Genomic DNA, 23,953 nt, shown 5'->3' on the forward strand with positions numbered 1-23,953 from the left:
GCTATGTCTGTTTAATAGGGAACTGCCTGCTGTTCTGCATGAAAGTTATTTTCTTTTTTTTTGTTGTTGTCTTCACTTCGCATGAAGGAACTTTTTTGTTCCTTTGGTCCCTACCTGTCCCTTCAGATATATGGCAACCCTGGGTGCATGCTACTGGCTTTTAAAAAATTACTAACTGCAGTAGGCTTCACATGGGTTTATGTTCTACCTTCTAATCTTCCTTAACAAAATTCCACATCCAGAAATTGTATATTCGTTCTATTCACAGTAAAAGTAAACTGCAACCCCAATTCATTCTGGTTTAACTGACAAATAAATACAAACAACTCATCCAAATTCCCCCTACATACAAAACATGAAATCAATGTAACGCTTAAACAAAATAACATTCTTTGCAAAAAATTCTGTAGAATAAATAAATCTATTCTCAAAAAAAGCCACAAAATAATAGCATACCTGGGGGCAAAAGAAGCCCCCATTATGTGCCTTATTTTTGAAAAAAATAATCACCCGCCCCCCAAAAAACTTATGCGTTAAACAAAATTCCAATACTGCTACCAGAAATACTGTATGTGGTGCCTAACATCCAAAGAACTGCTTCTATTCCCCACCTTATTTTAATATTGGTGTATGAAGCTTTAATATCTACTGTAGCCCAGTAAAAATCTTTACACCACTGAATTTTCTTCACTTCTTGAGAAATATCAGCAGTGCACTTAATATGGGAAGGAATTTTAGAAAGTTCTGTAAATGAAAATCCAAAAAAAACTCTGTATGAATGACCCCCACACCCACCACAATTGGTCTACCGGGGGGGGGGGGGGTCATTTAGATTCTTGTGCACTTTAGGGATGGCACCATTAGGAGTTTGTTTCCAGTAACTGCCTCCTGAGTGTATTTTTTGGGTTTGTTGGAAGATTTGTCTGATTTGTCTGTGGGACATTGCCTAAAAAGGCACAATGGGGGAGGCAAGAGCCTTGGCCGGAATACTGAATCACAGGGGTGACAAGTGGAGGCCATCTCTGGCAAAGCATCGAGGCCTGTCAACCATGTCTTCCCAGGCATACAGATATTGAATTCCCTTGGAATGTAGGATGCTGCTTAGGGCTTGGGTCATACCTGCCTGGGACACATACTCTGACAGCTCAGTCATGTCTCTCTTCATACAGTCCAGGGACGTAGGCCTCAAGTCATTCACACCAACATGAACAATGACAGAGTCATACTTGTACCTGTTGTGGAGAGTGCATGCGTTATGTGGCAGATTCTGGCTACTGACAGACAAATGACTGTGATCTTCTCCTTGTCGAGCCTGGTGAGGGGGACATCAGTGTGCATCACAACTGAGTCGCCAATGACTAGCATGATTGGTTTAATGTTGTGCTTTATGGGCTGTATGAGTTTATTGTTATACCTTATGGGCTGTGTTTGTGAGACACCAGTATGTTGTCTGCTGTCTGTGATGTATTTGCTGATGTTCTTCGTGTTTCACTGTTGCAGTCATTACATTTTGGTAATCTGCTGGCAGGTTGCCCTCAGTCGGCCTGAATAACAAAGTCTTGGGTCAGCGTCAGTTACTGTCTCTTCTTCCGCGACGTCAGGTCATCAAGGGTATAAAACATGCAGCCAACACCATTTTAATCAGTCTTTCTTGCCACGCGGTGCCTGAAGTAGAAGCAGTTTGCAAGTGCCGGTCGTCCGACTCCTGAAATTTTCGTTTTTGAGTTTCAGAACCAAAGTCTTCAAACTAAAGCTAAGTACCCCGTTGGGGAAACTTTTTCTTGCTCCTTACCGATGACGGTAAAAGTTAATAATTGCATTACTTGTGGGAAGCAAATACTTCATAAGGATTTTCATTTGTACTGTATTCCTCGCCTAGGCCCTGATCACAACGTGCCTTGCTGTCGGTTTTGTGCTAAATTTAACCAACACACTATTAAGCATTGGTATATTTTTGCTTCTAAATATTTTGGTTCAAGATTTAACTACCTTGAAATGTCGGTTAGCAATCAGACTACCTGAGTTCACAAAAAACGCAAGGAAAAAGACAGAGACAGACTGTCGAGGTCCAAAACTGACGACGAAGCTTCTCCTAAGCCAGTCGCCGGTTCACCGGTACTCAGTGAGGCGCTTTTGCAGCCCCTGATGCCCGCTACTTTCGAGTCGCAGGCCTCTACCGAGACCCATTCGGAGTCCGGTATGCCGTGAGATGAGATTCTGCAAGTACTGAACCCATGGATGTCTCTCCCTTGGAAGGGTCCGGAGCTGCTGAGCAGGCACTGGCTTCTGAGGGTGTTTTCAGGCCTCAACATTTTTATATTAAACCGACGCCAACAACAAAAACAAGGTCCAAATCAACTTCTATGTCTAAAAAACTGATGCATGAGCCACGTGCTAAGGCCCCTATGCCTAAAAAACAAATGATCAAAATGGCTGAGGATTTAATTACCTTGATCAGGGCCCCCACCCCTGCTAAGATGCCTAGGCAAGGCACTGTTTATGAATCTTCAGATCAGGTTTCCATTTCTTCTGATTTCTCTTCTGATCAGGAATTTTCTATTCCTCCTTATGAGGACTCTGATGCAGAGGAATCCATCCCATCTGCTTCTCCTCCTGAGGATTACTCTTTTGGAGAGACTTTGCATACTTTAAGGGAACATTTTCACTGGGAGAGTCAGGACTTCTCAGAATCAAAAAAGAGGCTTAGGGATTTTCTTCTTCCTCAGCATAGGCCTTTTTTCATACCTCCTGTATTAGACAGGGAGGGTAGTCTAATGGTTAAGGTGTTTGCCTTACAAACACAAGGTGCAGGGTTTCAATCTCACAAGGGATAATTGGCTAGGCTTAAAATGGCTGGCAAGGGCAGTTAGCTTAGTATGAATCTATGAATCTATTTTACTATCAAGGGTGGCCTAATGGTTAAGGTGTTTGCCTTACAAACACAAGGTGCAGGGTTTGAGTCTCACATGGGATAATTGGCTAGGCTTAAAATGGCTCGCAAGGGCAATTAGCTTAGTACTAAACTATGAACTATGAACCTGCAAGACATTGTTGATGATGTGTTCTTGGAATCAAGCATGACCCCTGATTCCTTGCCTCCGGCTCCTAGTAAGCCAGACAGATATTACAGGGTTCCTGACTCCCACAAATTTATTTTCAAAAATCCTGCTTCTGACCCTGAGACTATTTCTCAGGGTACCAAGGGTGTTAAGGCTTCTACAGTCAAAAATCCTACCCCTTCTGATAGAGATTCCAGGGTGCTGGACAGATGGGGTAAGGAGGTTTATACGTCTGCAACCTTGGCAATCAGGGCTTTAAACTGCCAGTCAGTTTCATATGCTTAAATATCAACAGCATGTTATGGGCTTAATGAAACAGAAAATTATGTTGATTTCTGATTGTGTGGAAAATAAAGAGTTACAGGGCTTATTGCATTCAGCAGAACAGGTTGGCAAGCATACTTTGCAATGTGGTTTTGATTCCTTGGAGGCCTCTTGCAGGGCCGCCGTAACTTGATCTGTGATAAGAAGGCATGCCTGGCTCAAGGAGCAAAATCTGCCTGATCATGTTAAAGCTAAATTATTGGATGACCCTTTACAGCATGACAGTCTGTTTGATAATAACGCAGAAAAGGTTTTAAAGAAAATGGAAGACAAAGCTAAATCTATGCAAGCTGTAAAAGATTTCTTGCAAGTGCAGCCAACCAGGTTCAGTAGGCACTGGCCTACTAAGAATTGGTCCTTTCTTGTGTCCAACAGAGCCACTCAGGACAAACCCAGGCAATCCAAAAGGCTCCAGATACCAAACACAGGGATCTTACAGGTCAAAGCAATGGGGTGCCTCCACCTCCAAATCTGGAGGTAACAAAGCACAACTCTACAGTAAGCAGTCAAAATGACTTTCCTCTGCCATCTCCAAGCACTTATCATTTGGCAGCCCCCTTGGGGGGAAAACTAGCACTTCATGCTCAAAACTGGCATTTAATTACCCAGGGCAAGTGGGTATTAAACATAGTATCCTAGGGGTACAGATTTCATTTCCACACATTGCCAGTTCCAAACAGATGGCCAGATCTGCCACCAAACCAGTGGGCAGAGGCCCATAAACAAGTCATGTCCAACATGGATATGGGGGCTATTCAACCAGTACAGGACAAGGATTTTATTCAAGACTTTTCCTGGTACCCAGAAAAGACAAATCATGGCGTCCAATTCTGGACTTATCTATACTGAACACATTCCTGGATATTCCAAAATTCAAAATGCTGACTTTACAACAGCTACTGCCTATGCCAGGCAAGAATGCCTGGTTGGTAACTCTAGACTTAAAAGAGGCATACCTGCATATCCCAATAAGGGAATCTTGCAGAAGATACCTCCGCTTCAAAGCAGGCTTTTTCATTACCAATTCTCTGCACTGCCCTTTGGCTTATCTACTGTGCCCGAGGTCTTTACAAAGTGCCTGGCACCAGTAACTGCATTTTGCAGACAAAGAAACATTCAAATGTATCCTTATCTGGACGATTGTCTCATTCAGGCAGAGGACAAGGACACTTTTCTTCAACATTTGGCATTTGTAAAAAGGCTTCTAGCATGCCTACGGTACACCATAAACAAAAAGAAATCACAACTGGTACCCTCTCAAATAATTACACTCCTGCGTGCAAGCTTGAATATAACTGCCCAGATGGCTTACCTCACGCCAGACAAATAAATTCAATTGACAACATACTTCAAACAAATGGCAATAAAAACCCAGCTGGGTGGGAGGGTGGCTTAATGGCTAAGGTGCTTGCCTTACAAACACAAGGGGCAGGGTTTGAGTCTCACAAGGGCAAATTGGCTAGGCTTAAAATGGCTCGCAAGGGCAGTTAGCTTAGTACTAAACTATGAACCTATAAGCTATCTGCAAGGCAAATTCTGCAGGCTTTGGGGTTCATGGCATCCTGCATTGTACTAATTCCATATGCGTGACTGCATATGAGGAAAATTCAATGGTACCTAAAAAGAAAGCTTATGGAGTCAACATTGTCACAGCCTGGAAGCAATGATTCGTCTCATTCCCTGCCTGCAACAGGAGTTTCTTTGGTGGGCAGAGGCATGTCACCAAAACAAGGGACTGTCATTTATTCTACCCCCTGCCACCCAAACCCTAACTACAGACGCATCAGACCATGTTTGGGGGGCCCACCTAGCAGGAAGATGCATTCAGGGCAAATGGAGCCCAAACCAAATGCATCTACATATCAACATGAAAGAAATGCTGGCTGTTCAAAATGCTCTGACAGCCTTCAAGGACTTACTTCATCCAGGACAACTACTGATAAAGATGGACAACACCACAGTTATGTGGTACATAAACAAGTAGGGGGGTACCCACTCCTACCCACTTTGCAGACTAGCCATGGCCTTGTGGAACACAGCCTTGACATACCAAATACATCTTCAAGCTCAATTCCTGCCAGGAAAGCAAAATACTCTGGCAGACGACCTAAGCAGAAATCTTATGGACCCACACGAATGGAAACTGGATCCACAAATCTTCAGCATGTTAACACAAAAATGGGGAAACCCGGACATAGATTTATTTGCCTCTCCCCAAAACTATCAGCTGGACAAATTCTGCACAAGAACTCATCAGAAAAAAGCATGGAAAGTGGATGCTCTATCCTTCCGCTGTGAAAAACCTATCAGTCTATGCCTTTCCCCCTCTGCTCTCCAAGGTCTTACTAAAAGTCAGACAGGAAAAACAATTGCTCCGGACTGGCCTCACCAACAATGGTACCCGCTTCTAAGGAATGTATCACACCTTCCTCCGTGGTACTTGCCTCAAACACCTCACCTATTGTCTCAGCAGAACTATCAAATTCTGCACACTCAGCTCCAAACTCTGAATCTTGCAGCATGGCTAATCAACTAATTTTATCAACCACATCTCTCAGTAAACCTGTGACGGATGTCATTTGGAAGCCAGAAGGCCTAGTACTAGAAAATCTTATGCTGATAAATGGAGGAGATTCTGTGCTTGGAACCAAACACAAGGAATAGACGCAGCAAAACCCAATATTCCTCAGATTTTACAATACTTAACTGCCATCTCTGCTCATTACACAGAGCCTCCCCTCTTTTCTCATTCCCTGCTAAAACAGTACATCGGAGGGGCCAAAAATTTAAAGCCTCCCAGGAGAGTGCCAACTCCTGCATGGGACCTCAATTTTGTGCTGGAAAAACTTGCCCTATCTCCTTTTGAACCAGCAGCTACTGCAGATATAAAATTTCTTTCTTGGAAGACAGCCTTTCTTTTGGCAGTCACTTCAGCTAGAAGTGTTTCAGAACTACAGGCTCTCATGGCAGTGGAGCCTTTCATTATTTTTTACCCAGACAGGGTGGCCCTCAGGACCAATCCTTCTTTTATGCCTAAGGTGGTATCCAGTGTGGCTCTTAATCAGACCATTCACCTGCCAACTTTCTTCCCAAATCCGCAGAACAAGGGGGAGCGGATTCTGCATTCATTGGATGTGCACAGACAAATAAGATTCTACTTAAACAGGACAAAATCTCTAAGAAAATCTGAACAACTACTGGTGGCACTTACTGCAGGATCAGAGGGGAAGGCTATATCAAAGCAGACTATTTCTAAATGGATAAGCCATTGCATTCGTTTCTGCTACTTGCACCATGGTAAACCTGTGCCCAAGGGGATCAGATCCCATTCCACCAGTGCTGCCTCTACTTCAGCACCCTTTCTCAGAGGGGTCCCTACCAGAGACATTCTAGAAGCTGCTACTTGGAGCTCAGTTCATACGTTCACAAAGCATTATCATTTACCTCTCTTTTCTAAATCCAGGGCAGGCTTTGCCGCTGCAGTCCTGCAAGGCCTTATAGCTGCCCCTAATGCTGTTTAGTTCCATCCTCCCATCCATAGCTTTGGGATTCTACCCAAATGTAATGACTGCAACAGTGAAACACGAAGAACATAGTAGAGTTGTGTACACTTACCATAAATGTAGATGTTCGGGTGTATTCACTGTTGCAGTCCGGATTACCCACCCGCCAACCCTCTTTCTATACCTTCGCTTTCCTTCACTATACTCAAAAGCCTTTGTGGTGTATTTGCTTTTAGTTGAAGGTAGATTTTATGTTTCTAATGTGCATTTATATATTTACATTTTTATATATATATTTTTGCTCCCCATTTGGGGGGCACCTGACATCTGGGGCAAGAAAAACTGATTAAAATGGCGTCGGCTGCATGTTTTATACCACTGACGACCTGACGTCATGGAAGAAGAGACAGCAACCGACGCAGGACCAAAGACTTTGTTATTCAGGCTGACTGAGGGCAACCTGCCAGCAGATTACCCAAATGTAATGACTGCAACAGTGAATACACTCGAACATCTACATTTATGGTAAATGTACACAACTGTACTTTGCTGCTGTTGTGTGTGGAATGTTTGCGAGTGTGTTTTGGAGTTCTCTGCTGTTTAAGTAAGTTTTTATTGAGGACCTCTGTATATGTGGGTGTGTGCTGTGCTTGGCTATGTGATGTGGGTGGTATGGTGTTTGCAGTGGCAATCTCCTCTTTGTCACGGATAATGACTGAGGCGCGAGAGAACATGCATTCCAGTTTACTGATACAGATGCATTTCTTGCAAGTAGAAGAATTATATGCTAGGAGAAGAGGACCGTCAGTCAACATGAGGCAGTTGCTACACTGTCTCACTATGCCCATGTACAACAGGCTGGCAGGAGAAACTGATGGGAATTGTCCAGACATAGTGTTCTGAAACTTGGATGGACTTGGGGAGAGAGGGTTTTGATAAGGGTTTGTCCACAACAGTGTAGACCACAAAAACCTTGTTAAATGTAAAATAACTGGCCTGAAGCCCAAATGCTAAAACCAAAACTAAGAGGGTTAGAATAACTGACACATTTAATCAGGCTACTAAACAAGCAGTAATAAATACAGCAGAATAAAACCACTTCAACACTTAACAGTAAGGAGGAAAAACACAATAAATAAATGAATAAAGTGTAAATTTTTTTTATTTAATACTTATATACTAACTGCTGGGTGACCAATTCTTATAAAATGGTCACAATCTCAAATAATTGTTCTGTGACATCTCTCATCTTTCTCCTTTTAAACACTGTCATGAATCTCTCTTCCCTTCCCATCTTCCCATGTTCTAGCCCATACTGCTTTATGATCTTGAAGTTCTGCCACTTGTACTCCCTCTTATTTTTTTTTCATGTCTTTAGAGTAAAACTATATAATCAGTTTCAGTCTTAAAAATCCCCCTTTTCTATGTGCACTCCTACTCTTTCATTTTTTAAATCTCCACATTTTATAATACCCTTAACATCCTGTATCCAAGCATTACTTTTCTTTCCTCAGGTTAGTTAAAATCTCCTGCCATCACTACTGACATATTTACTAATACATTTTTTTTATTTCTTCAAACTGTTTTCTCTCCATCACATTAGTACATGCTTAAATCACTATTAATCGTATACATTTTGTCTCATTCTCTTATCACACACCATTACCCTTCCTGATACTACTATTGTTAAATCTAAAATCATTATTTCTTCATTAAGAATTTCTACATCCTACTGACAAAACAATATGGCCCCCCCATTTTGCCTGTATTATTTTCATTTTTTACTTCTTTGTTACATATGGTATCTTGCACGCAAAAGCATCCATTTTATTTTTAAACCATTCTATCACCACCAAAACCTCTTGTAGAATTCGTAATGCTATTCACATTTAATGCTAACATTCCTACATCATCCTCTTCCCTTTTTTGCAGGCGTTTAATGCCCAGATCTTATTTTCCTTTACCTTCTCCCAAGTTTCACACCAACTGATTTTTCACCATCTTGTTCTTCTCCTGTCTCAAGTTTTCACTCTTCTTCCTCTTCACTTTCTAAAACTGCAACTCCGTTCTCTTCCTGTATATTAACATCCTGGCTTTGACATAGGTTCATAGGTTGATAGCAGGCTATTGGCCCGGAGGCCCTTATAAGCCTAGCCAAGAATTTCACCCATGATCCCACAAAGTCAGCACCTGCTTCCCCTGTCCATCAGGGACACAGGTGGGATCCCAGAGGCGTAGTTTCTATTTTCCATTCAGTCGTCCAGGTTCCTCATAAAGAGAGCTTGTGAGGTACTCTGCTCGACGTGGAGAGGGAGTCTATTCTACAGATGGGGGAGTCTTTGGGACACAAATCTAACCTGCCAACAAGTTCTATTAATGTCACAGACCAGGTTGAGGCCTTGCATGTGGGTTGCACAAGTGGAGTCTGACTTACGGATATGCATCAAGGCTGGGTCTGAGATGGCCTTGTATGCAAAGGTCACCTCTGAGCAGTCTGTACAAGACTGATTATAGGGACAGGGCTTTTAGCCCATCTGTATAGGATAGGTGTTTGAGAGCCTGGATTTTCCTGGTCAGGAACCTCAGTGGTCTCTCCAGCTGCTGCAGGTGCTTGAAGGTACATGCCAAAGGGGGAATTGCACTTGATAATGGGTCTGATAAGGGAGGAGTACTGGGATGTTATGACCTCCTTGTTCCTGGAAGAAATACCCTTACTTATGAGATGGGGCAAGCAGAAAGACTTTTGTATAACTGACGCAATGTGGTGGTCAAAAGTCAGGTTGCTTAGTATGTTGTTAATGTGATAATTAGTGGAGACACCATTCTCCCCAAAGGGGATCATTATGCATTTCTTGGCATTCAGTTTGAGGCCATGTTTCTGGCACCAGTCATTAGTTTGGGTAAGGCCATCTTGGAGGATGCTGACATCACTAGGGGAACTTAAGACAGTGCTCCGCTTGCATTCATCTGCAAACCTGGTCAGCCACAGACCACTGGTTTTGGCTTGCACCTCAGAAAGGTATATCCCAAACAGCAAGGCCCCAAGACCGATCCCTTGGGGGTACACCACTTGTTACAGGTCTACTACTACAGGTGACATCCTCTATTTTGACTGAGTGGGTTCTATCAGTGAGCCAGTTAGCTACCCATCTGGTAACATACGGGTTGATGCCTAGCTGGGAGAGTTTATCTATTATGCCCAAGTGGGGAATAGTGTCAAAGGCTTTGGCTAAATCAAGATAGGTGGTGTGCACTGTCTTTTCCTCATCCATGGCTTTGGTGACTGTTTTCAAAGAAGTTGACCAAGTTTAACAGGCACGATCTCCCTTTGATAAAATCAAACTGTGTGGGATCAAGTGATTGGAGGTTACCAATGTCCTTCCTTATAAGGTCCATGATAATGCGTTGTAAGGCCTTGTAGATCAGGTCAGTTAGGCTGATGGACCTACAACTGCCTGGGTCAGTGGATGCTCCACCTTTGTGCAGAGGGATGACAGTGGCTGTTCTCCATTCAGCTTGGATGCATACTGACATAATCCCTCTGAGGAAGGGTGGTGACATAAATGTGCATCCAAAGGCAGTCTTTCAGCTCATGAAACCACTGCTTGATGGCAACCTACACAGCGAGTGTACATTCACAAGAACTGTGGGAGTTGGGTAGCTCACCACCCCTCCCGCCAAGGGGTGGGTTTGGGCTACTACAAATGTTTTCACAGCCAGGAAGCCAGTAAAGGACACAGAATACCATCCTGTCTGCCTATAACGTCCTCATATATCTGGTAACTCCTCATTATTAGTCAAAGAACAGACTCAAATCTAATAAGGGGAGGGTTAATGGTTAGCAAAGGAGACAAATTACCTTAAAAATTTGTGTAACCCCCCCCCCCCCCAACCAAAAGGTTTGGTGCAATTTTGAAGCAACACGACACAGCACATGCATACAATACAACACAACACTAAAATGGCTTCAAAACTGGTTTAAAATACACTTCAGAACTTGCAGTTGTCGAATAACTTAATTCCTTACTTTGATGCATTCTGTACTATAAATACAGTCGATGACCTCTTATTGAGATATCGATGACTTACGGAATTTGATCAAATAAAATTGTGATCATATGTATCAATGCATAATGTATACATGAAAAGAATTCATAAAAGTTTTGTTACCCGAGCATATCGTCTATCAAACTCAAAATGCTAGTGTATTTCCTTGCTATCACATGTTCTCAAGCACTTCATAAACTTGAACATTTAACTCAAAAAAAGCTTCTTCTCGAAGATTTTCCATCATCTGTATGTAAAATTCATGTATGTATTGCGTCTTAAATGTTTTTATCAGTCTTGTATAATCTACTGCTTTTCTCCATGTGCCTCCAACACAAAGTAGCTACACTGACTTGGACAAAAAGGTCATCAAAATAAATAAAATTAAAACTTTACGGCTGCTTACTGGACTGGAAAAATTCTACCAGTATCATACCTGTGAGCCTTTGAAAAACGCTTCAGAAGCATGCCTTTCTCCACGTCCAAAATATGTACTGCCTTGTCTTTTGATACTGTGAAGAGTCCTGAGGAGCAAATAAAGAAATGTTTCATGTTTAACTGTATTTCATGCACACATCTGGAAGATAAGTCAGAAGTCACAGGTAAAATAAACACACTGCCTCAGATGCATCACTGAGCCAGCTTACTCAAGCCTTGCTTATGTAGTCATATCTGTGTCTAATATGTGGAAAGGCTTTCACTGCCCCAGTGCCAGTGAAGCCATTTAGACCTACTATGCTGCAGGAAGTATTTCAGTGTAGCACATTAATACACGTACAGCTCCTGATGACAAACAGCTGAGCACCCCAAGGCTGTACTGTTCACATTCTTACCACAATGGACTACTATAACCCTCTTCAATGTCAGTTGCTCAGCAGGACTTGCTCTGATGCTGGAAAGATCATGTGCCAGATCTTAAGGTAGGACTTGCAGCCTTCTGAACACACATTTCAGTACTACTCAATGCAGCATGGGGAGTCTGCATTCATGAAATGCCTTCTTTATGATGAGACTTTAAACCAAGGTGCCAAGTCCCTGAACTGGTGGTGGCTTAGCTGAATAACAAGGACCCCATGACAACAGTAGAAACACCTTATTTAAAGACTTCCTAAACATAATCAACCAAAAAGAGTAGGTAAGAATTTCTCCAGTGTCCTAGCCAAATTAAACTTATCCATTATAAATACTACATCTGGTTTCCCTTTAAAAAGGGCATAATCTTAGTGGGACTCATCTAGTCAATAAAATAAATGACTTCTATCAATTATGAACATTACTATTACAACTCTGTGTATCGGCACACATCAAGCCACTTCCTCGAGCTGACTAATGTTCTGGGCACATCAAAGGTGCCATGAAGCTTTGGAAGCTGTCCGGCTGTTATATTCATAGCAGGGCATAACTCATTTAGGTTAGGCTACTGCAGCACTGACCATAATGAAGAAAGTACAGTTATGTAAGATCTTACCATAACAGTAGACATTCTGTTTTTCACTGTTATAGTATTTCTTTGTAAACGGATATCCTGTCAAGAATAGCTGTAAGTCCAACCAGTATACCAAAGACTTAGACCCTTCTAAGAGCCATACGTCAAACATATCCAACATCTAAGGTGTAACATACATAAGTGATATACAAGCTCCTAATCCTCTGGACTTGCATTGCCCCAGGATAACCAGAGCAAGCCAAGAGGAAAAGCAAGTACATGTGCATCCAGAAATGAGGAAAAGGATCCCTTGGACAGAGGGCAAAAAAAAAAAAAAAACACCGCGGGGAAGGTGAGAGGGACGGAATAATGCAAAAGTGAAAATTAGGACATCTACTTCTAAATGAAGATCTTACACAACCCCAACGAAACAATGGGGGGGGGATATATGTATGTCTTCCAAATATGCCACAGATTATAGAATATTTAGGATCTTTGCTTACATAGGCATTTTTATACCCCAAGTAGACTCCAAAGAATTTTTCCTCAGGTAGCTGGCAAATGTTATGTGTGTGATGTGGAAGAAAGAGGTAACTGGGAACACATTTTCTAGGGTGTAATGAACTGGCAGAGTTTAAAGATTCCCTGCAGACTGCTCTGTCAGAGATACTGGGTGAGCAAACTGATGCAACTAAGGAAATGATTTTTTGCGCTAGGATACAGAATCAGAATTGCCTAGACATAGTTAGAGCCTTGCTGAGTCTAAACTACGGTGGCTTCCAAAAAAGCAATCACTGGAAAATGGAACTCAAAGCAAAATTGGGTACCTTCCTGCCACAGTCTTGACACTGTTTGAATCCAGATGTCCGTTTGTTTTTCCACCATTTTAAAGGCCACACACATTCACATTTACACACACACACACACACACACACACACACACACACACACACACACACACACACACACACACACACACACACACACACACACACACACACAGAAAAACTTTGAAAAATATAAATCTATCCCAAAAATTATCTAAAAGGTAAGGGAAAGGCAGGAAGATACCAACGATGGTATCCAAAGGTATAAGGGGAGAAAGGGAAGCTACCAGTGATGGTAACAAGAAATACTGACTGGTAAAAGGAGTGGGTAGAAAGAAACAGAAAGGACTTGCACACTAGAAATATAGAGAAAATGATCAAACATAGATTTAGCAAAAAAAAAAAAAAACGCTAGAGAAAAGTATTTAAAAGGCACTTGGCTGAGAAAATTGGCTGATGCATCTACTTTTCAGAGCGGCAAACAAGATCCGAGTAATGGGGAGAAGAACATTGTGGGTAGAGCCTTAGCGCGAGGGTTTTTTGGTTGGAGTGAGCTATATTACAGCTGAGTCAGTTTTGAGAGTTCGGAACTGAACCCATCTGTCATGAATGAATGAAGACTGAGAACATCAGATCACAAACTTATTTCTCAACTTCTTAGCCTCCCTTAGCAAGATCAGACAGTAACACAATGACAAATGGGAGGGTGATTTCAACTAAAAGTTAAGTTCTGCAGAACATATGGTTCACACCAAGCAATGCCAAGTACAAGGAGTGTTACACATGAAAAGACCATTTTTGCTGTAGTATAAAACTATTTAAAACTGGTCACGGTTATGCTGCCAGCATTCCATTTCACCAAATCACAGTGAACCTGAAGTTGATTACATAGGTAAAAGTGTGCAAGGGACAACGCTTTATGATGGGTGTTGCTCCTGTAAAGAAAAACAGATTCATGTTATTAGGCTTGTTTAGCCACTGTTCCCCCTGAAGCTTTCAGCTGTTCATAGGTTCATAGGTGTGTACTAGCCTAATGGCCCTGGGGCCTTTACAAGCCTAGCCCATAGGATTACCCTGGCATCGTGCCACCCGACTTAGTTCCCAGTGTGTCTATCAAGTATAGCCACTGGAGTTATCCCCGGAGTGAATTTTCTATTTCCCATCCACACATCAAGATTTCTCTTGGAGAGCCAGTGAGGTGCTCTGCTTGACATATATGGGAAGTCTATTCATTAGCATGGTCAGTCTCTGGGTTATGAACCTGTCCCTCCAGTACGTACTGTTGATTGTGGTAATGAGGTTGAGGTCTCTGGAGCGTGTTGTGCAGAGGGACTGAGATTTCTTTAGATGTAGCATTTCTAACAGAGCTGGGTTAGACATGGCTTTGTAAGTCAAGCAGAGATAGCCTCTAAGTAGGTGATATGAGACAGAGAAAAGTTGGGAGTTTTTTTGTCTGTCCATATAGGACAAGTGTTTAAGGCCTAGGATCATTTTTGTGAGGTACTTTTGTGGCCTCACCAGTTATTGCAGGTGTCTAGTGAGGCACATGCCAAATGGGGCATTGTACTCGATGACTGGCCTAATGAGGGAAGAGTAGAGGGAGACGGTGACCTCTTTCTTCCTGGATGCAAAACCTTTAGTAATGAAATGTGCCACATAGAACTTTCTGACCAGAGTGGCAATGTGGTGGTCAAAAGAGAAGTTGCTATCAAACCTGTGTTTCCAGATGTCTTATAATGCCTTCTGTGTTCAGTGGAATACCATCAATGGGGTAATTCATGGGAACTGGGTTTTTCCCAAAGAGGATGACAACATTTTTTGGCATCGAGCTTAAGGCCATGGTTCTGACACCAGTGGTTGGTCTCAGTGAGGCCATTCTTTAGAATGTCAACATCACTTGGGAAGTTAATAATAGCTCCCAACTTGCAACCGTCTGCGAACTTTGTTAGCCAGAGTCCCTTCGTGTTGGCCTGGACTTCAGAGAAGTAGATACCAAACAGGAGAAGACCCAAGACCGAACCCTGTGGGACTCTACTCATGAATAGTCGGCAGTCTGACTTGGAGTCAGCTACTTTCACTCTGTGGGTTCTATCTGTGAGTCAGTTTACAACCCACATAGTGATACAGGGGTTGATGCCTAGCTTAGGGAGCTTTTCTATGATTCCTGAGTGGGGAATGTTATCAAAGGCCTTGGCCAGATCAAGGTAGGATGCATGAACCATCTTGCCTTCATCCACAACTTTGGTGACCGACTCAAAGAAGTCGACTAAGTTGAGCAGGCATGACCTACCCTTCACAAAACCAAACTGTGTGGGATCTAGAGTTTGGAGATTACCTATATCCTTGTTTATTAGGTCCATGATGATGCGTTCCATAGCTTTGCAAATCAGACTAGTCAGGCTAATGGGGCAATAGTTCCTAGGGTCTGTAGTCGCTCCTCCTTTGTGGAGAGGGATGACTGTAGCAGTGTGCCATTCAGTAGGGACAAAGCCTAAGATGATGCTGTGATTGAACAGGGCACACAGGTGAAGTGCCAGTTCACGCTGCAATTCAAGCAGAACACAGCCAGGGATATTGTCAGGTCCCACAGCAGCAGTATTCTTGGCCTTGGACAGTGCTGTTTTAACCTGTGCAGCAGTAATACTGGGTACGTGGCAATCTACTGGTATTGTGATTGATCCTCTAGAGGGGGAGAGAGGGATAAAGCTGGCACTGAATCTGTAGGCCAGTACACTGGAAATATCTGTTGGCTTGGTATATGAGGTACCAATGTGCAGCAGCTCAGAGCAAATCTGGGTATTGCCGTGGAGATTCTTTACATAACTACAGAAGGCCTTCTGGTTGTCTTTACTATCTACTGCAATTCTGTTTTCATAGTTGGCTTCAGAGAATTTGATGAGGGATCTCAACTTTTTGTTGAGGCTGATAAGGGAGTTTTTCCAGTCTTGGGACTTCACCTTATTCCACATCAGTTTCCTCTTTCTGTTGTAGAGTTTGTTTATGGCAGGGGACCACCAGATTGGCTTCCTTTTTTTGGAGGAGAGCATCTTGGTTCTATTGGGTATGGTGAGATCCATGCATTTGTGTACGTGTTCGTACAGTGCATTGGTGTAGGATTCAGTGGTCATGAAACTATTCTGCATTAGCATGGGTGCCATGAAGTTAGCCACCTCTGTTTTTAGGAGCCCAAAGTTAGCTTTGGAGAAGTTTTCATGGTGATTACCTTTGCGGGGGAGGGGATGTGAATTTCCAAGGTGATTAGTTTGTGGTCGAATCTAACCAGGGAGGAGCTGACTTACTGGTGTAGAGCAATGGTCGCCCATTTTAGTAATGACCAGGTGAAGGATGTTGCTATCTCTAGTGGGGGTAAGAACAAGCTGGTTGGGGAAGTGTATTGGTACACGAGTAGTTTTCCCAGTTAATGGAGGGGTAGTTGAAGTCGCCTAGTATGAGTGTGTTAGGTTGGACCCTAATTTTCGCCAGGGTGCTTAGGAACATGGAGTGCGAGTCTTGGGACATGGTTGGGGACCTATAGCAGGCTACGACCTGAAATGCTGTCTTACCCAATGTTAGCTGCACCTGAAGTATCTCTGATGCGTTATGTTGGGCTACTAGTCTGGAGGTGTGTGCATCCTTTATGAATATGGAAACTCCACCGCCTTTGGAGCTTCAGTCCAAGTTCTGGGTTCGAAAGGCGTGGCATGAGTTATAGCCTGGTAGTTCAGGGGTGGTTCTGCTGCCTTGAACCAGGTCTCTGTTACAGCAGAAATGTTGATGTTCCCCATTTTAAGGACAGCTTCGAGCTAGTGCATTTTGAGATTTAGACTTCTAGCGTTGAGCGGCATGACCCACAGATTGCATTTGTTTGTAGCTGTTACGGTGGTAATTTAATCTTCGCAACACCGCCTAAAAAAGGCACCGTCAGGGTGGCAAGAGCTTTGGCCAGTATCCTGAAGCCTATGGGTGACAGATGCAGGCTATCTCTGGATCTCTGGCAAAGCATCGAAGTCTGTCAATCATGTCATCCCATGCAGACAGATACTGGCTCCCCCTTAGAATGACTCCAGAAACTAAGCCAATTGTTGAAATCAATCATTTTTAGCTTGTACTATGGTATCATTCTGGGTGATGGTAGGATGCTGCTCAGGGCTAGGGTCATATCCTCCTGGACTACATAATCCGAGAGGGTCCTCCATGTCTCTTTCCATGTAATCCAGGGAAGTACATCTGAAAGGACCAGTGCTTGGAGGGGCAATGCCTACTGAACCTGGGTGGCTGGACCTGTAGGAAATCCTTAACTATCTGCATAGATTTAGCTTTTTCTTCCATCTTATTTAAGACCTCCTCTGCCTTGGTGCCAAATAAGTTGTGTTTGTGCAAGGGTGGATCCAATAATTTAGATTTGACATGGTCTGACAAGGGCTGTTCTTTAAACCAAGCATGCCATCTAAGGACAGCACCAGTGACTGCTGCCCTACAAAAAGCCTCTAGGGCGTCAAAACTACAGTGTAAGGTGTGCTTAGTTACTTGACTTGCAGAATGCATTAACTCTTGTAACTCTACTTTCTTCACAAGCAGGAAAGGATGATATTTTTTGTTTGAGGAGTTCCATGGTATGTTGCTGAAATTTTAGTATATGGAACTGACAATTTAGTGCACTGATAGCAAGAGTAGCTGAGGTGTATACTTTTTTACCCAATCTGTCTAGTGCTCGGGAATCCCTATCTAAGGGGGTGAGATTCTTAGCAGAAGTTGCTTCAATTCCTTTAGGCCCTTGAGAAATAACCTCAGGGTCAGCAGTAGGATTTTTGAAAAGAAATGTGTGCGAGTCAGGGACTCTGTAATACCGGTCAGGTTTCCTGGCAGCAAGAGGGAGGGTGTCAGGAAGTCAAACTAGATTCCATGAAAACATCATCCACTAAATCCAGGACAGGAGGAAAGGCCAGGGGTCTGTGCTGTGGAAGATCTAAGAATTCTCTGAGTCTCTTTTTAGACTGGGGGTAGTCCTGACATTCCCATTGGAAATGCTCCCTCAAAGTATGAAGAGTTTCCCCAAAGGAAAAGTCCTCAGGTGGTGAGGCTGAAGGAATGGATTCCTCTGCATCAGAATCCTCAAAAGCAGAGAGGGGTTGCATGCCTTCATATTCAGATGCATCAGAGTCAGACTCCTGTTCAGATAAAACTACTAAGGACAGATCTCTTTCTTTTGGAAGGGGTAGCTTGGCTTCCCTGATCAGGATGGGGTAGCTTAGCTTCCCTGATCAGCATTATAAGGTCTTCCACCATTTTAAGCATTTGAGACGGAGGCAAGGAAGCAGGTGCCTGAGATTGGGTCGTCTGTTTCTTGAGCATGGTTCATACCTAGGCTTGCCACCCCTCCGTTTTTTTTCCGGACTATCAGGAAATCAAACTGATTCTCTGGTAGTCCGGAAAACACTGTACAAACTCCAGTATTCTGTTTCAAAAAGGAAACAGACTATCGGAGTTTAGAATCAGCTGATTTACTATGCTTTTTTTTTACAGAAAAGCATAGCAAATCAGCCAAAAGCAGGCGGCGGGAACGAAAAAAGAGGGCGTTCCCGTTGATCGGCTGATTTACTATGCTTTTTTTACAGAAAAGCATAGCAAATCAGCCAAAAGCAGGCGGCGGGAATGAAAAAGAGGGCGTTCCCGTTGAGTGATGCTGTCGTGACATCACAAAATAGGCGGTATGTTGGCGGGAGAGGGGGTGGGGCGGGCGGGGTTACTGGTGACGCGAGGGGTGTGGCTTGGCTCCGGTTTTAGCCGTGAACGAAGGTGGCAACCCTATTCATACCCTGGGCCTTAGAAACTCGGTAGTTTTCAAATGAATGGTTGACATGAAAGAAGTCGTCGGTTTGTGTCGAGAATCGGTAGTGCGAAGTACTTCCTCGGAAGTCAGTGCCTGCTCAGCGGCTCCAGACCCATCCAAGGTAGAGACAACCGCAGGATCCTTAGTCAAAGAAGAGTTTTGCAGCATACCGGACTCCGAAAGGGTCTCGGTAGCGGCCTGCGAATCCACAGAAGCGGGCATTTGGAAGATCTGCTGTCAGATGGCTTACCGAAGCCATTTCAGAATTTGAGGACTGTGAGTGAAAATATCTAGCTACAATAGGATCCCAACGACGTAAAGTTCTGGCGTTGAACAAAGCACAAAAGCGACAGCGAGGGACGTCGTGGTCTGGGCCTAGGCAAGTGACGCAGTTAGTATGAAAGTCTCGGTGTGATATTTGCTTTCCACAGGCGAGACAATGAAAATTGTTAACTTTTTCTGATATCAGTTAGAGCAAGAAAAAAGGATTCCCCAACGGGTTACTTCGCTTTAGAAGACTTCAGCTTAAATTCAGAAGACTAAACTCAGGTAGCGGCCGACCGGCACTCGTGCAAACTGCTTCTGCTTCAGGCTCCTCGTCAAGAAAGACTGATGTAATGGCGCTGGGTGCCTTACTTTATACTACTGACGACCTAACGTCATTCCTGAAGCAACAGCAACCGACGCAGAAATACTAAGCCTCTGGTATTAGGGCCGGCCAAGGGCTACCCTGGCAGGGATAACCCAAATGTGAGAAAAAAAGAGAACTGGAAACACTCTAAACAACAGGTTGTTTAATTCAAAATCGCAAAGATTTACTTGAGATTTTGAATTAAACAACTTGTTATTTTAGAGTGTTTCCAGTTCTCTTTTTTTCTTTTGGTTTTATGTTTGTGACTGAGAACTGGTTGGCTGCCTCACAGCTGTAGTTTTTGGACCGCAACAGTAAAACATGAAGAACACCTGAGTGCGTGCAATATGTGGCAGATCCTGGCACCTGACAAAACAGCTGTTAGCTTCTCCTTATTCAGCCTAGTAAGTGGGACAACAGTGTGCCTCACTATCGAGTCACCTATGACTAGTGTATTGGGCATGCTGTTTTGCCTTAGGGGTTTTGGTTGAGTGGCACACTGTTTAGGAGAGTTATGTGTCTCGTGATTAGTGTTGTGTTGTGGTGGTCAAGTGCGTTTCTGCCTTGGAGGTCTCTGCTGTTTGGGTAGATTTTTACTGACAGCCTCTGCGAAGGTGGGTGTGTGGTTTGTGTTTTAATGTGAAGGCAGTGCTGCTGTGTGTTCTGAAGTGCTATGTGTTCCATGTGATGTGGTGCAAGTGTTGACCTTCTCCTCTTGACCAACTATTCCGGTCTTGGCTGGATACTGCGTGGCTTCCAATTTGGATATAGAAGTGCATCTCTCACAAGTCTGAGTGACAGGAGGTAAGAGGAGAGAGTTGTCTGTGTACATGATGTAGTTGCTACATTGCCTCAGGATGCCCAAGTTCACCAAGCTAATAGGAGAAAGCACAGCGAACGGACCTTTAGACATGCTGGGAGGGGTGGCCATTAATAATAAGTAGTGGATCTGCTTCCTTGTAGAACGTTTAGTGCTGGTAGCACTTTTGTGCAGTACAATAATTGCTACAAGAAGTCTGGTAAAGTGCTAGACTAATAAGCTAGTAAAAGTGCAGAAGAGGAGAGAAATTATAGATCTAAGGGAAAAATTGAAGAGCAGAATTTGACACTACTCAGAAGCTTACAAACAGTCCTGGACACAGCAAGTCTGTATCTGGACTAGACCAGTTACAGGAAAGGCGGGAAACAAGTGGAAACATGGTCTTTTAAACCAGAAAGTAGAGAGAGATGGAAAACACTGCCCAAATGGCCAATAAACCACAATTTTTGGTCCAGAAACCACTCCGCTTGTGGTAAATAGGCTACCTATTGCTCATCACTCCCACTGATAAGCTAGAAGGCTTCCCTCCAACACAGAAAGACTTGGGGGGGGCTCAGAAGCTTAAAAACAGTCTTGGATACAGCAAATCTGTATCTAGACTAGACTAGTTACAGGAAAAGTGAGAAACAAGCTCAAATACAGGCTTTTAAACCAGAAAAGTTGAGAGAGATGGAAAAACTGCCTTAACAGCCAATAACTAAAATATCTGGGCCAGAAACCACTCCTTTTGTGGTCAATAGGTTACCTAGTGCTTATCGCTCCCACTGAGATGCTAGAAGGCTTCCCTCCAACAAAGAAAGGCTCAAAAGATTATAAACAGTCCTGAATACAGCAAATCTGTTTCTGGACTAGACTAATTACAGGAAAGGCAGGAAACGAGCTTTGTTTTTTTTTTTTTTTTTTTTTTGTTTTGTTTTTTTTTTTTTTTTACAGAAAGGCAACTAAAATAGCACTAAACAATTCAAGTGCAGTGCAAGCTAGCACACTTGGGTGTGTAGCAGTATTAGAGCAAATACAGTTTAAATAAATTCAATAAAAAACTACAGATTTGTCTCTCAGCTTGTGTAACTTTTGTAAAATTAAAAGGAAAACCACATGTAACTGTGTAAAATTGTGTGACACAGTGCTTCACAATTACTTGTGGTTTTCCATTACAGTTAAAATAAATGCAATTTATTCAAACTGTATTCTGAACTGAATACAATTATTGTTTTCTTCAAGTCTGAACAGTTAAAAAGTGCCAAAAAATATACTTATCAGCTGAGAAGCACACTCAGAACACAAGGAGATTCTAGCAAAATTTTCTTTTTTTTTTAGTAAAGAGGAAAGCGAGAAAGCAAGAACAGAATTCAAGGTTAATAACCGAAGTGGGTTGGCCTTTTCAAATGTTCTCTCTGTATTAGGCAGAACGAGCTAATGCCATTAGACTGGGAGAAGTGTCAATGACTTCTTTCTGAACAGGGTGGGCTAAGTCTCTCTTCTAATTTACTGAGGAAGGCTATTTCAATTTGCAAGAACCATCTTCCTGAAACTTTTTTACTCCGCTAATGCTTTGTAAAATTGAGTTTGTTGTAAGGAGAAACAGTTACCTGCACTGGTTCCGAGTTCATAGGCGGTGGTTTTGATGTGAAGTTTGACTGACAAGGAGAGACAACAATGGCCGTATAGAAGCTTAAATGTAAAGCTCTAGCAGTTACTGGAAGACACATCTGCTATACATTTCACATCATATATACAAATCCAGTATTAAAAAAAATAGAGAGAGAGAGAGAGAGACAGAGAGAGCATACAAGGCAATGACAGTTCAGTAATTTATTCCAGATCAGTAAGCGCTTTCACGTCTTCACGGATGCTTCATCAGACTTTAATGAATAAATTGCACAAAAATACTTCCTTTTATAGGTGCATCAATTAATCAAAATCCAATTAAGCACATTTCACATATTTAAAGGTACATATAGATATACAAGTTAAAAACATACTAAGAAAAAACATTAAGAAGAAAGTACAGTTTTGTACCTACCATAAATGTAGATGTCCGATAGGTATGCATCTGCAGTCATCACATATGGGTTGTCCTGCCTCAGGCAGCCCTTCGGTCGGCCGGATTCCAAAGTCTGGGTCCGCGGCTGATGTCGCCTTCCCGACGCCAGAGCCTGGGGTATAAAAGCATCAGCCGACACCATCTTCCTCAGTTTTTCTTGCCCCAGATGCCAGGTGCCCTCTAAGGAAGGCTAAATTTGGAGAAATGCAATAAATTCCAAACATGCACAAAAATATATACATATATAAAAACAAATACACCATAATAGATAACCCCAGCTAGCTATGAGAGGGAATGTACCCAAAAATACCACAGAGGGAAGGAGGGAGGGTAAACCTGACTGCAGATGCATACCTATCGGACATCTACATTTATGGTAGGTACAAAACTGTACTATGTCCTTCAAGGATGCATCTGCAGTCATCACATATGGGTAGAATACCATAGCCAATCTGGGGGTGGAGGATCTATGCAAAGGATGGTGTAGCTAAAATGCCCTGCAGGACTGCCGTAGCAAAGCCTGCTCTGGATCTGGAATATAAAGGTAAGTTGTAATGCTTGGAAAATGTATGCACGGAGCTCCATGTAGCAGCTTCTAAAATGTCCTTGGTAGCCACCCTTCTTAAGAAGGCTGTGGAGGTGGCTGTGGCTCTGGTCGAATGAGGTCTAATGTTAGCTGGCACAGTTTTTCCATGAAAGGAGTAACAGAAACAAATGCAATTCCCTATCCATTTTGAAACTGTCTGTTTTGAAATTGCTTTTCCTTGTGCACCAGCAGCATATGCTACAAACTGGTCAGTTTTTCTGTAATTTTTAGTTCTATCCAAGTAGTAGCGCAACTGTCTGTGTATGTCCAGGGTGTGCAGAAGCTTTTCCCCTTTGTTTTGTGGATTTGGAAAGAAGGTAGGCACGTGAATAGCTTGGTTTAATGAGACCCTAGATACCACCTTTGGCATAAATGAAGGCTTGGTTCTCAATGAGACTCTGTCTTGATGAAAAATAAGAAATGGCTGTACTGCCATGAGGGCCTGTAACTCAGATATTCTTCTTGCTGAGGTTATGGCCAGAAGGAAGGCAGTCTTCCATGAGAGGAACTCTAGTTCTGCAGATGCTGCTGGTTCAAAGGGAGGCAGTGTTAGTTTTTCCAACACGAAGTTAAGGTCCCAAGTAGGCAGTGGTGGTTTCCTTGGAGGACTGATGTTTTTAATTCCTCTTAGAAACTGTCTTAGCAGAGGATGAGAGAAGACAGGAGGATCAGTGTTGTACTCTGCTGAAATTGTTGAAGCATGAATTTTAATGGAAGAGTAAGACAGGCCATTGTGGAGCATTTCTGCTAAATATTCCAGGATATGCGCCATGTTCATAACTGTTGCATCTAGACCCTTTGAGGTGCTGCAGGTGTGAAATCTTTTCCATTTTGCTGAGTATGCCTTTCGTGTGGA

At 42.9% G+C, this 23,953-nt stretch overlaps 1 protein-coding gene across 1 annotated transcript in view; it reads right to left on the reverse strand.

Annotated features, from left to right (window-relative positions):
* The window catches only part of WDR55 (WD repeat domain 55), a 464,497-nt gene that overhangs the window by 142,660 nt on the left and 297,884 nt on the right, over nucleotides 1–23,953 (reverse strand). Inside the window, exon 5 of the mRNA XM_044069028.1 lies at nucleotides 11,370–11,457. Coding sequence (XP_043924963.1) covers nucleotides 11,370–11,457 — 88 coding nt within the window. The remainder of the gene's footprint in view (nucleotides 1–11,369; nucleotides 11,458–23,953) is intronic.

Source organism: Protopterus annectens, chromosome 4.part0 (assembly GCF_019279795.1).
Source record: "Protopterus annectens isolate FY-2018-M chromosome 4.part0, PAN1.0, whole genome shotgun sequence".
Taxonomy (NCBI): domain Eukaryota; kingdom Metazoa; phylum Chordata; order Ceratodontiformes; family Protopteridae; genus Protopterus; species Protopterus annectens.